The 13,548-nt window shown below is 41.1% G+C and overlaps 1 protein-coding gene across 5 annotated transcripts in view; it reads right to left on the reverse strand.

Moving 5' to 3' along the window:
• ARHGEF12 (Rho guanine nucleotide exchange factor 12) overlaps positions 1-13,548 on the reverse strand; it is a 72,164-nt gene that overhangs the window by 17,732 nt on the left and 40,884 nt on the right. For 3 of the 5 annotated variants that reach the window (XM_062013922.1, XM_062013924.1, XM_062013921.1), the window contains 20 exons: positions 12,974-13,152; positions 12,305-12,382; positions 11,694-11,813; positions 10,990-11,124; positions 9,735-9,806; positions 8,848-8,940; positions 8,133-8,243; positions 7,679-7,777; positions 7,042-7,084; positions 6,535-6,640; positions 5,579-5,716; positions 5,049-5,081; positions 4,249-4,366; positions 3,045-3,150; positions 2,646-2,858; positions 2,130-2,259; positions 1,797-1,832; positions 1,021-1,175; positions 741-887; positions 189-274 (listed from right to left, as the gene is read on the reverse strand). In XM_062013922.1, coding sequence (XP_061869906.1) covers positions 189-274; positions 741-887; positions 1,021-1,175; positions 1,797-1,832; positions 2,130-2,259; positions 2,646-2,858; positions 3,045-3,150; positions 4,249-4,366; positions 5,049-5,081; positions 5,579-5,716; positions 6,535-6,640; positions 7,042-7,084; positions 7,679-7,777; positions 8,133-8,243; positions 8,848-8,940; positions 9,735-9,806; positions 10,990-11,124; positions 11,694-11,813; positions 12,305-12,382; positions 12,974-13,152 — 2,198 coding nt within the window. The remainder of the gene's footprint in view (positions 1-188; positions 275-740; positions 888-1,020; positions 1,176-1,796; positions 1,833-2,129; positions 2,260-2,645; positions 2,859-3,044; positions 3,151-4,248; positions 4,367-5,048; positions 5,082-5,578; positions 5,717-6,534; positions 6,641-7,041; positions 7,085-7,678; positions 7,778-8,132; positions 8,244-8,847; positions 8,941-9,734; positions 9,807-10,989; positions 11,125-11,693; positions 11,814-12,304; positions 12,383-12,973; positions 13,153-13,548) is intronic. The other 2 variants (XM_062013927.1, XM_062013923.1) reach the window with 1 other exon arrangement.

The raw sequence follows: 13,548 nt of genomic DNA on the forward strand, positions 1-13,548 counted from the left end.
CAAATGAAAATCATACGAGTTCTTCCTCCTTTCCTCCCGACCTCATTCTCTGTCTCTGTGTGGGCTCCATAGAAAGGACAACTCTAAGACCTTCAGTTCCCATTAGCTGGGAATTACCTTCACTAACCTCTAACTCTGTTTGTCATTGTATGAAATATTAAGTACAAGAAAGCAAAAAGAGATTTTACCCAGGACAGCAAGTCTTCCCCAATTTGACCAATAACAGAAGTCTCGTTCCTCTTCCGGACAGCTTTCATCTGATCATTCAACACAACTTAAAAAAAAAAGGTTAATTCTGTTAATACTGATCAAATAATTTGCTTAATTTCCAGCACTTATTTTAATACAAAAGCTATTCCAGAAAAATACTGTATTTGCAATTTGTTTTCATATTCTCTTCAACAAGAGTTGTAACATTCTGAATGGCAACCCATGAAGACCATTCAGCAAAGCATTGCTCCTTTTATCAAAGCATAAATCAACCCAAGAGAGCCTGTACACACTGATAAGAAAAAGCAAGTATCTGAAACACTGGACACATGTCTTTATCGAACTGTCTTTGTAAATCAAAACCGAAAAGCTGCGTGCAAAAGGAGGAACAGCTGTAGTCTTCTCTCTCATCTGAAGTGTCGCGTGAGGTTGCCTCTTGTTTCACGGTCACTTGCTTAAACTTTGCAGACATTTGTCTCCAGAATTCCAGCTGAGACCACAAAGCTGAAGGGCACTTCAGCTGCTCTTACCATGAAGCCCAAGGATGTCCTCCAGATTTGAGAAGATTTTCCGCTTGTCGCTGGAGTTCAGGATCCCCTCCCTGGTGACACGCTGGTAGAAGACGTTATGCAGAACCTTCAGCGTGCGGACGTGAGCTCTCTCGGTGTAAAACAACTCTGAAGCAAGAAAGGAAAGCAGGACTCTAACTACCTACTTAAAGAGATATGGCAACAATTTTAAGAACTTCAGAGCTCTAGAAGATAGGTTTCAACTTTGTGCTTAGTGAGCTAGGAAAAACATCCTTCTCACCATTAATTACTTCTTGGCGCTTGATTTCATAGGGTTTCAGCCCCATCAACACTTCCCGGCTCACAAGCTGCTGCCAGTTGGGAGGGTCTGTGTCCATGTCAAAATCATACAGCTCATCTTCACTTTGTACATCTGAGAAGCCAACACTGTCCACCCTAACATGAAAAAATATGTCAGATACTTCCCATTACAGGCACAGATGGAAGGAAGAATATAAAATCTAAGTATATGCATCAGTTGAAAAGCAATATGAATGTACTCTCTCTAACAGCTGGAGATGTCAGAACCTACAGGCACATTTTCTCATTTTGCTCCTTACAGAACAAATATCTGTTCTTACAGTATTTCCATAACCTTCCTTTTAATGATACAGATAAATGAAGGTTTGACTTGAAGTCAAATAGCAAGTCGGTGAAGGGGTAGGTTACAATTTCTTTCTTATCTATCTGCAGACACAGAGCTACCAGCAATACACAGATTTAAAAAGAAAATGTAGATTTTCTCAACTCTCTAACCCATCAATTCAAATCAGCAGATGCAACAATCACTGCACTTCACTCACAGATCAAAGGGCTTCTCTCTATATGATTCACACCACCACCTGTCCTACATATGGATGCCAACGTCTCATTTCGTATATGCGTTATCTGAGACAAGGAAAGATCATGCAGACAACTGCACTGGCTCAGAACAATGAACACTACTGCATTCTACTTCATAACCTATTCAAATCGAAACAACTTCAGTCAAGTTCAAACACTTGTATCCATACTCACTTGCGAAAAGACTTTGGTGTTCCCATGTCAACCACTCTGCAAGAGCGAAAGAAATTATCAGGGAAGCTCATGTGAGAATTTCACCCCAATCAGACATTCAGTATAATCTCTGAGTAAAGGCCTAACCTTCTACTCAGAACATTTTGTCCATGTGTCAGCCTCACCCTCCCAGTTTCATAGTACTATCACAGCAGCAGACAGAGACCAACATTCCTTACTTATACCGATAATGTTGAATACAAATGATGTCGCTAACAGTACAGACTAAGCTTCAAGAGCCACTGTCACATGAACTCTCTTCCAAGGCTCAAGCAACTAGGGCATCATAGTTACCTCTCTGATTCTCCCTCCTCCTCCTGCAAGTTTTCCAAAGGAGATGGGAATTCAAAGGTATTATTAGGTGTGCGGGGTGTGCCTTCCATACAGTCAGTTGCAGGTGGAGCTTCCCCAGTCTGCTTCAAACCTGAACAGAGAATAAGTACCAACTGTCAAGAACCATATCAAATTACAGTACATCACAGCCTCATTTCAGCTTGGAGGAACTGAATTGCTAGGCTGGTAAGAAAAATCCCACTGACAAACACTTCAAGATGACACTGACTTGTGCTTACAAAAGCAGGCACCTGAGACTGGTTTTTTTCACTGTTAGATGATCCAAAGCCACAGTGATAGAACCCACCCAACAAACAATTTCTGGCTGTAAGATTGTCTAATTTGAACCAGAGGCTACATCAGAAAAGATGACTAAGGTGAGGAAGATCATGTCTAAGGACATAAAAACATTTCCTCATTTGTCAAGTTTGTTGCAGACAAACAATCTTTAATCATTCTTCTTTGTCACTATCTTACCTGTTTCAGTGTCCTTGCTTCCCTCTGGAGAGGAAAAGGGACCCACTGCCAATGGAGACATTGGGTTGGCAGGTGGGTATGGGGCATCTGTTCCATCACTGGAGGACCCGCTCTGGCGTATCTTGCTAGAATCTGGCGGCTCCGGGCTAACAGAAGATGCAGTAGGCAAGTGCTTTGGATGGCGAGGCTTCTGCATTTCCATGGCTCTGCCAACTAAACAGACAGAGTTGTTATATTGCTGAAAGAGCTTTCATTTGCTTTCAAGTGATGAAGATAGGAAGCAGTTCAGGACAAAATTAGGTTTGTAAGTTTACTGAGTCTTCATTGCATGGACTTTTAAAAGACTTCACCGCTTTCAGACTAATAATCAGGGAGGATGTATTGCTTTGTCTAACTTACTTGCACCGCTGTCATGGCGACTCGGTCTCCTTGGTGGGCCCAGAATATTAGGAAAGCCTCTTCTCTTTCCTTTTTCCTCTCCTTCTTTCTCTTTCTTGATACTTTGCTGCAGTTAGTATGCGATAAAGAAAAATAAAGCAAACAGGTCATTCATTTCTTCAAACTGTAATCTCCTGACGTGCTGACCAATTCTTTAAAACAGCAGGACTTTGGTACAAGAGAATTGTAGTTCTAACAAGCTATTGAGAGGTCAACATCCTGCAGCATCAGAGGCAAAGACAGCCTACAGACAGCCTACACGTGGTGCATAACAGAGTTAGCAGCAGGGAGCCACAGCATCTTAAGAGATACATCTATTATAAGCAAACACTTGCACACCCTGGTTTTAACTTAGCAGGAGCCAGGAACCACTCTCCTCCCTAGAGTAAGAGACCAATTTACAGCAACTAGTGGCACCTCGTTTATCTAAAACACATCATCTTGTGAATCCAAACCTCCACAAGCATATAGACTCTATTATGGGACAGAGGAATACAGCCTATCTTACCACTTCAGAAAGGTTGTGAACACTTGACCTAACCTTTTTGCATTGTCAGGGCAGAGCTGCTCTTAGCAGTCAACATTTCAAAGGAAGCTGGAATGCGGGTGAAAATAATTAGCTCCTGTGACCAGATACACCCCCATTCTGTGGGAGATGACTGAATCCACCCCCAGAGATGGAGTTTCGGTGGCAAAACTCATTATATAACTGGAAAAGTGTGGGTGGCAGGAAGAGTAGCTTTCCTGCATCACAAAGCAAGGTTTTGGGCAAGTTTCTCAAGAAGAAAACTGAAGTATACAGGTCAACAGCCTGATTAGTCTTAATGAGATCCCCAAGTCATTCAAGGCTGTATTAGATGAAACATTCCTCAGACAAAGTTATAATAAGGCTAGAACTGTGAAAAACAAGCACTTAGAATTCAGGCATACAGATAAAGGAAGAAAGAAGAGAAATCATCTCTAATTCATGTGTCTGAAAACATATGCAGAAGCCAATTTCAGCTGTTGTCTATGCAGCTCAGTAATCCCAGATCTTCTTGATGCAGCAACGAAAGCTGTGAAATCATACCAACTTCTAGTGTGCCATGCAAAAATGGATTGTGAAATCTAATCAAGCACCCATGCTGGACAGCTTTAAACTAATGCACTCTAGCCACAACACTACTACCTTGATCTTTGGCAAGAAACCAATACGGCCGCGCTTCTGCTCCAGGTTGCGAGGTTCTTTAACCTTGACTCCCAGGTGTTTCATGTAAGTGAGAATCACATACTGCATTGTGGAACTGCCAAGGATGCACAAAAGAAAAAAAACAGATGGAGGATAAGAAGAAATGCAAAGCTTCTATTGAGAAATTAACCATTTTTAGATTCAAAATACTCAGCATATTCTTTATAAGAAACAATCGCAGACAATGGGAAAGCGCCAATATCAGAATCTGTCCTCTTGTAAACAAAAGCTAGAGTGTGTAAAAGCCATACCAGCCTAGGAGGTAAAATTAAAGTTTTGAGAACTACATAGGTCCTAAAATTATATGGTAAATACATATTTATACACATTATGGTTTTGAATTATGGTAAAACTAAGTAACAGTAAAAGCTATGATTGCTTTAAAGAATACAGTAAAAGCTACCCAGATGGCTGCATATGCATAAACTGAACAAGGCAAAGCACTGACAGAAAATACATTAGACCAGACTGAAAGAGCTACAAAACTAAACCAAAAGAAACATGAACTCTCAGCACCAGTAACTTTTTCAGATTTGAAACAAACCGACCAAACTTCAGAATGAGAAGAGGTTGAGAGCACAAGGTTGATGCTGTGAATTCAAATTAATTGTGCCAGGGGGGTTAGAACATGAGTTCATGGCTAAAACACAGCAAAGAGCTGTCCTGATCTGCTCAGCAGAACCGAGACAGCAGCAGGGTTTGCATTTCACAGACTGAGCCCACACAACTTTCATTACCTCTTGTCTTCTTCCAAAGGCTGAGATGTCATCCTGAAAACAAGAAAGAATTTTAAAACAAAGCTCAAAAACTGACACCCAGTCACATCCACCCAAAGCATCAACAGTTGCATTCAAAGTGAACTTTAAGATGTTAGAAAGTTGTTGGGGGCAGTGGAGGCAGGGAGAAGTCAACAAAAACGAAGGTTCAGCTCGGAAATCTGGATTTAACTCACAAGAAAAAAGTGTTCTGATGCTATAGGTTTCTACAACCCAAAAAAAAAAGACTCTGCTCTACCAATACACAAGCTGACAGTGGAAGCATCCCATCTGCTGTTTAACAGCAGCATCCTTGAAAAGATAGATGGCCTTCAGTTGTATTAGCTTACTTCTGGCTACCACTACTCAAACATACACTGACAGCAAACAGGGGAAGCAATGCAAATGTAGTCATGTCAAACTGTTTCTAGTTCCTAATTTCTTGCTCTGCTGTTGCCTGGTTCAGGGTAGTACCACTTTTTCCCCCCATAATTATACTTGCTGTTACTCACAAGACTTCCTCAATTTTAGCAATAATCTGTTCTGCACATGCTCTTTCCTTTTCCACCGCGTTCCGGTCACGAACTCTCTCTGCATCCAGCTTGCTGAGCTCTCCCTCTGCCAGGGTCAATCCCATACTACGTTTCTGCCTAAGAAGAGAGAAGAGGGAAGCACCACTTGAAGTTGAATACTCTCCCACAACAAGGAAAAGCAACTTTTTGACATTCAGGATGTCAAGCAGGTTTCATTATTGGTTCCTGTATGAAAATGGAGAAGTAATGACGTTTCTTCGTAACGTTTGCACTCACGGTGAGACACAGCTCAGACAGCCTTGGGAGGAATACAACTGTATGATATTTATCAAGAGAGGCAGCCATTGCAAGGGTCAAGAAAAAAGTAGTTATGCTTTCTGCTGCATCCCAGGTTGTATATTTGAAGCATATACTTGAAATGAGACATTTTTAGGTTTGAAGAAGTCCATCATTGAACACTTCTCTTGGTACGTTGTCTCATGTTGGCACAGTTCTTTTGACTTCACATGAAAGGGCATATTAATTAACAAATTCTGCTATATGTCCATGACAGCTTTCTAAAGTGGATTATTCTGTGCCCAAAGGGGAGAAGGAAGGAAAAAAGGAGAGGAAAAGAAAAAAGAAGATAAGCTGATTATAAACACAATTAGTAAGAAGGATTTATATAACATCACCTAAGTAACAATATTCTGAAATTGCCTCAAATAGCTTCAAGGAATGAAGAGTCCAAGCTCTAAAATTGATCTTGCAATTGATTACTTGCAACCTAGTATCAAAAAACATTCAAGGACTGGTCACAGGGTGATCCTAGAGGTCCTCTCCAGTTGGATATTCCCATTCAGACCAAGATGAATTACTATGTTCTTCAAATTTGAACTTGTTGGCTGAGGGCAGGTATGAATTAAAACAACAACTACACAGGCAATTGTTGTTACCTGAAATCTTCCAGATTCCTCTGAACTTCTGGACAGACTTTATCTTGCATAGTTTGTATAAACTGGCGATGAAGCTCTTCAGGAAGGAGTTCTGGCCTTCTCCTGTCTGTAAGTCAGAAAAGAAAATAGATCATTCTTTTGAGAACAGTTCTCTCCACCTTAGAATAAAGCCATTCTCATGAACATTTCAATCCATCTGAGAGCATCCTTTTGCCTTTCACTTGTTAATAATACCAAGTTCAGTGCATTAAGTGTAAGCAGCTTTGGTCACATCCACTATCATGTGAAAAAACGTGCATGCCAATGTGGTCAATGCTTCTCTCTAGTTACACAAGTATCAGACCCCACATTATGCCCTCCACAAGAAATTTAAGTAATATTTGACTTTTCCTGTGACATGTGACACTGTATGCCTGAAGAAACCCCAAGCAATTTTCAGCAACTTGCTTAGACTGCTTCAGACAGTAGAAACTGCAGAAACAGACACTCAAGATCAGAGCATCCTACCTAGTTCTAAGGAGATTTCATCTGGAACTGGAACTTTTAGGTTCTGCAAAAGAAAAGAAAGGCTAGGAGAATGTACACAACAAACACCACCTCAAGAAAACACACAGCACAAGACACACAAGAAAATCCCCTCAAAAGGCAAAATCATACAACCTGAACACCTGATGGGATTAAGAGGGAGACTCCCTGTCTGAACATATATTATATTACACAAGGATTATTTCATCTAAATATGTAGCACTAGTTTCTGCTATACTATCTGGTACTCCAATTCAGGGCAGTATAAAAGTTTCTCAAGCTTTCCACAGACATATAAAATTTTCCCATCCTTACAACAGCCACATCAATATAAACAGTCATTAGTAACTAAAAGACAGTGTGTAACAGCTAGAGCTTGCTTACATGTTGTACCATTATCCCCCCTGTCAGGCAACGCATGGCAGGTGATTTTGGCGTTACCAGGCATCTGAGGCTGTGCTCCATTCTGCCATGTGCACTGGTAACATTTCAACAAAAAATCTCTTCACTTTGGAGGAGTTGAATAACTCCTTATTCTTTTCCATCTCAAGAGTGGAGAAAGGTAAAAGTCAACATACTAGATACGACTGAAATTAAGAGAGAAATGACTGGAACCTACTGCAGCTCGGTCTAAGAAGAACTGGTGAAACTCAAGGAAGACACGCCGAGTCTCTTTGGAGTTGGTCTGCTTGTACAAGTCTGTGTACAGGTAGCACAACTGTGGGAAACAGGAGGGGAAGAAATTAAGAGATATCATGAGAACTCTTCTAACATCCCAAACTCCAAATTTTCTTCAAATGTTTCAAGAAACTCAGCATTGCTAGACTGAAACTCTTCCAAGCTACTTTTAGTCATCTAGACTGCTGAGATAACCCTGCAAACAGCTACATGCAAGGGAGAGTTCTCTTTGAGCTTCTCTTCATTTATCTCAAACACTCTCACGTGTGCAAAGGATCTGCACTTCTCTCCCTACCCATCCAGTCATGTCATTGGCAATGCTACAGAAGAACAAGGAGATCCTTATGGTTAGGGCTACCAGTTTGGGCCAGGGAACCAATTTGAGAACATCTTACCAATGCTGCAGGGTCAAACTGGGACACTACATGATGCAGCAGAACAGCCAGGTGAGCTGGGCGAGACTTCAGGAGCTCAATATTTTGGAAACAGCTGCATTGTCCATTAATCTGCAGAGATGCATGGAAACTATTTGAATTATTCAAGAAAGCTACTGAGAGAAAAAAACAAGTAGCTTTGTTCCAACAGCTTAGCTCCTCATTTGTTTAACTAAAATAAAAACTGATCAATTCCAGAGTCTTTGCAGTGCCACTCTAACGTCCTAGGAAGAGCTTACCATAAGAACATTTATTTTAAATGCTCTCTCAAACACCAAGTACAATGTAATAAAATTCAGAGCAAAGGACAGCTAAACCAACTCGGAGTAAGTATGTCAAAAGCCATGGCAGCTATACTGCTGTGACAGTAATACAGAACTCAGTAGAAACTAAGTAAAAGAGAATTAAATAAAGCAAATTAATTTCTAGAAAACTTGATGTTATGAATAGAAAGAAAGAGCAATTTAAACAATCAAAGATAACATATTGTCATAAGCTCCATAAATGTTTTTATTTGGCAAGATCAGCCACACGAGGAATCACATCCTCTGACTCTTTATTCAGCACACGAGAAGTGCTCAATAAAACAAGTCATGGAGCACTTGTAGTTTGGGCACAGAGAAACATAATTTTGGTCAAGGGGGAAAAGGGGTGGCTGAGGCTAAGTCATTCCCACCTGCTCCTGTTCAGTGTCAAAGTCATCATCTTCTGCTCCAATGATCTGAGGTCCCACTCGGGATAAAGGACTTCCAACACTGGACTGGGAATCCTGCAGTGAGTCAGAAGCAGGGAAGAGAAGGGCAGGGAAAGGAAGGATGAAATGTACAGTGCCATTACTGTCTTGGCACAGTAAACTTCACCAAGTTAGAGATACTACCATCACTTTTATTCTCCTTATTCAAAATGCAATGGAAACTCATGTCTTTACTCAGTCCTGTCCAAGTTTGCAGCTGCAAGATCCCCTTATGAATACTTCTCCCAAGTTACAAGCATTCAGAAACATTCAATTAGATGACTCAAGATCAACTGCATCACCTACAGACACGAGCACACGAAGCATGCAGCATATGGCAAATGCCATCTTAGCACAAATGGAGAAACAGGACTTTCAAAAGTCAAGTAGATGAAGGGAAAAATACTTCAGAAGTCATCCAAAGGAAGACAATATGTTGAGATAGCTCTGCACTTTCTTCTGTGTTCTACTTTTACCAAATGCTGAGGCCACCCCTGACAACCTCAGCCTCATAATGACCAAATGGCCTGAAGAAAAGACTGTTTCATTTACTGCTGGACTCAAGGAATAAAATATGTACAAACATTCTACCTATTTTAGGTCCAGCTGTTTTACTGCTGCTTATATATTTCTTGCCCCTAAATGGGCTTGCTTTTAAGCTCCATAAACATTTACTCAGCTAATTAACTTCCCCTGCACAGTGTTAATTGCATTTTATTTTCTAAAGCAAAGTTTATGCTTGCTCCATCTAGAAAGCTGGGAAAAACAGCAAGATTTTAATGGGCCCATTACAGGAGATGCTATTATGATGCTTTATGTTTTGTACTCACAGTATCTTGAACTTCAGTCTTTTCTGGGCTCTCATCTGGATAAATCCGCTCCTTCAAGGCACTGCGAGGACTCTGGGAAAGAAGGAAGTTCACCACTGGTGAATAGCAGCAAACCCAGGGAAACTAGAACTGCACACTAGGTTTTTCACCCACGAGAGCTAAAACTTCTCCTTTCTCACAGAGTGAACTGTTAAACAGCTGAGTTACGAGCAATCAAACTAAAATGAGTGAACTACATGTAGTTTTGGTAAGAAGGCTGGTGACAGTGAATACCAACAGAGCTGTAAAAATCTACTGGTGCAGCTGTATTCAGCTTTCTCTTTGCTCTCTCCCCCTCTCTGACTAGGCCTTTTTTTCTCTGCACCTTCTCTGAAAAGGGGGCTCCCAGCCATGTGCTCAGTATGCCTGGTGTAGTCTCAGCAGTGCCCAGAAGGAGCCAGTTTATTAGGAAGACAGCTACAGATTTTTTTCCACATTTACTATATTTACTACATATAAAAATGAGTGATATCTAGTCAGATTTGGAGTTGGAGAAGGAATGTTTCAAAACAAAGTTATATATGTTCACATTTGGGAGGCATATCTGACTCACTTCCCTTTCACTTCCAATGCTAAGACAAATTTAGGTCCCACATCCTTAAGTTAAACAATAAACTCTGGACAAAATCCAAGTACAGAGTCTCAATTCCTCTGCACTAATCAGATAGTGTCTTCATTAAGGATTAAGAGCTAAGGCACCCCAATAGGGAGAGCATACAAGCACATAGATTGATAACTAAGGAGTGAACAGCCTAAAAGCCTTTACTGTTGACAATAATTGAAGCTTTTTTGGTACAAGTATGGCTCTTCCCACTTTCACAGCAACTTGCCCACTGACGGGATCTGAGTCACAGCTACTGCAACTGGAACATCATCACGCTCTTAAAAGATACTTTAATGGGCATCTCCAAGTTCTGAGAGAGATGCTGGCACCCATCTTTCTTTGTATGGTTATAGGGATTGTGCCAGGAAAATCTAATCCTGGATAAAAACCCCAAATCCACACTATGTCTTTCCCAGTCCCTACTGGAAGTCCAGTTGAGTATGCTTCCTCAGGGAGGCATTTTTGGTGTGCATCAAGAAGCCTGCTGCAGTAATACAGTGTTACCAAGACAGAGTACATATGTATGATCCACTGGACAACACAAAGAATCTGCACAAGAAAACCAGATCCAAAAGGTACAGAAGCAAAGTCACAGAGCTGTTCAAAACTCACATCAGCAATGTCACTGTTTGGGCGGGAGGGACTATCACCACTGTAGTCCAGTTTGCTCACGCAATCCCCGCTCTCTGCCTCCACTTCGCTCATCTGCAGCGATTCTGTCACAGACCTGGAGGACAAGACTCCATCCTAAACCAAGAAAAAAAGTGAGTTGGGAGACAGAACAGAGCAAGCAGGACATCTCAAACACCCAGTTAGTTTACATTATTTATAAAACTTCCCTCATGTACCTGGAAAAGGCTGCAATGACCTTCTAAGAGAAGACAACAGAAAAATCACATCGAGTTTTCACGGCATAATAACAGTGGAAGAAGGAAAAGAGGAAAAGTAATACTATATACTTTTGAAAAAACAAAAAGCAAAGCTGTTTTATGCCTCCACTCACTTTAGCTACTCACTCTCCACTCTAAGAGGGACTCCACAGTTTTAAGTTTATTGGCGTAAGACTAATAAACACATCATAGTTTGCACTTACTGTTTTAAAAGCAGTTTTTCACAGATCATTTGAAAGTCCATTGTAAAGTCTACTTCATATGTTGACATTACATTGTATTGCTCAACAGCATAAGGACAAATTTTAACTCTAGAGGGTGCAATTTGCCTGTACAGCATGTCAAGGAACTCCTGCTTGCCCAGAATACCGTCATCCCCTAAGAATATTAATCCAGAACATTACATGGAGAAGCCTTGCACTTTACCTGAGTACAGCCTGTAGCTTTGGACAGCTGCTCTTGCAGCTGAGGAATGTGCTTCTTGGCTTCCTGTATCTCTTTGAGCAGTCGTGTTGTGGGTGATCGGCTGTACTCTTCTTGCAGAGACTGGAAAATAATTGTACTTTCACTCAGTACCTCCTCAATATCAAAGCCTGGGACTATAACCTACTACTAATCTTCACTCTTTTAAATAATAAAGAGCACATCTGTACACCTACCAAGCAGATGCTACAGAATGTCTACTTCAAACAGCTCTCCCCTCTCTCCTGTGTCAAATAACTGCTTTGTAGAGATTTACTGAGATCTCTCAGTAGGAGTGAAAGATGCTTCCTTGCCCAAGGATTAGATCAGATTGATAGGTATGTACATTTCCACTTAAGAAGCCTCCTACACATTTCTTCTTACTGCATCAAGGATTAAAACCTCACAAGCTGATCAGTAAGACTGACTAGATTTCTCATGTTAGGCCAGTATATAGAAAAGCTAAATACAAGCTATGCAGGGGAATGTTGAGGCTGCTACTAAGTAGTGATTCAACAACCTATCTTTGCATAAAACTTTCTTCCACCCCTCTCAAACTCATGCAACTCCAGTACCTGCAGCCGCTCCTGCTCCTTCTGTAGCATCTTTCTCAGAATCTCCACCTTCTGGTTGTGGACAATATTATTCTCCTCCTAGAAAACACAGAGAAATTAAGAGCTGCAGTTTTTGATGGAGCTGTGAAGAAAGATAAGAAAAGTAGATATGCTCACATTTAATCTACTTCCTGAACATTGGCTCTGAAAAGCCCGACAAGATGCAATTCCAATTTCTAAATCCTGTCCTAAGCATTCCTTCCTACTTTTGAACACAGTTATCAATATTATAAAACAACACCCAAAAGGTAGACAGACCAGAAGTGTTTGCTTATATGTTTTCTCTACTCTTCTTTGCCACATGTCATCCATCTTTTCATAGAAGTCACAGCATGACTGGCTTGGACCAGACAAAGTCTAAATTCACACCATGAGAACTGCAGTGCATCTCACAGACCACCCGTGAACAACCCCTCAGCTGTGCTTGTACTATCTCAGAGAGGGCTGGATATTTTTACTTGCAAGATGTTTTTCCCCATGAGATGACATGTCCACTGGGTGGCAGGAGAAACGTTCCAATTCCCAGTTGTGATTTGTGCAAGAAGCGCAAAACAATTCAAGGAAAAAAAATACATGACTACGTTTTTCCCACTGCTACGCTGGTTCCTCAGAAAGAGCTTTAAATCTTACCCCCACAAGCACTGGGCTAGTAATCCTTTCTGCATTTCCTGATGTGCCAGGCAAGTAGGGAGATGTCATGATGGGAGGCATATGACCAAACGCTGCCAGATCCACTTCAGAATCAGCTAATGGAATCTGGGGTGAACCCGGTGGGCGCCCCTGGACAGTGAGAGCTACATAGGAACCCGCTGCAGGGAGAACAAGAACAATTCATGTTTGAGATACACTTGCAGATTTCTATGGTTCCTGTTTCTCTGGTTGCCATTTTGCACTAGAGACAGGACTCAGACCACTCTTGGCCCATTTGTTCTTCAAACCAGAGAACCCCAGAGCACTGTCACCTCTGTTAGAGAAACATCTCTTTAAATTCCAATCAAAAAACTTCCCTGCTAATCATCCTTAATAAAGGCAAGCAAGCAAATCTCTAGTCTAGCAAGTTACACTTACCAGGTTGCATTCACAGTATACATATGCCACAAAATAAACTGTACAAGAGTGTAAGAACCACTACCAATTCTTGTACAATCATATCAACAAAGAACACACTTCCTTTAGAAACACCCGTACTCCCCAAGCATCATACA

Source organism: Colius striatus, chromosome 23 (genome assembly GCF_028858725.1).
Source record: "Colius striatus isolate bColStr4 chromosome 23, bColStr4.1.hap1, whole genome shotgun sequence".
Lineage (NCBI taxonomy): Eukaryota > Metazoa > Chordata > Aves > Coliiformes > Coliidae > Colius > Colius striatus.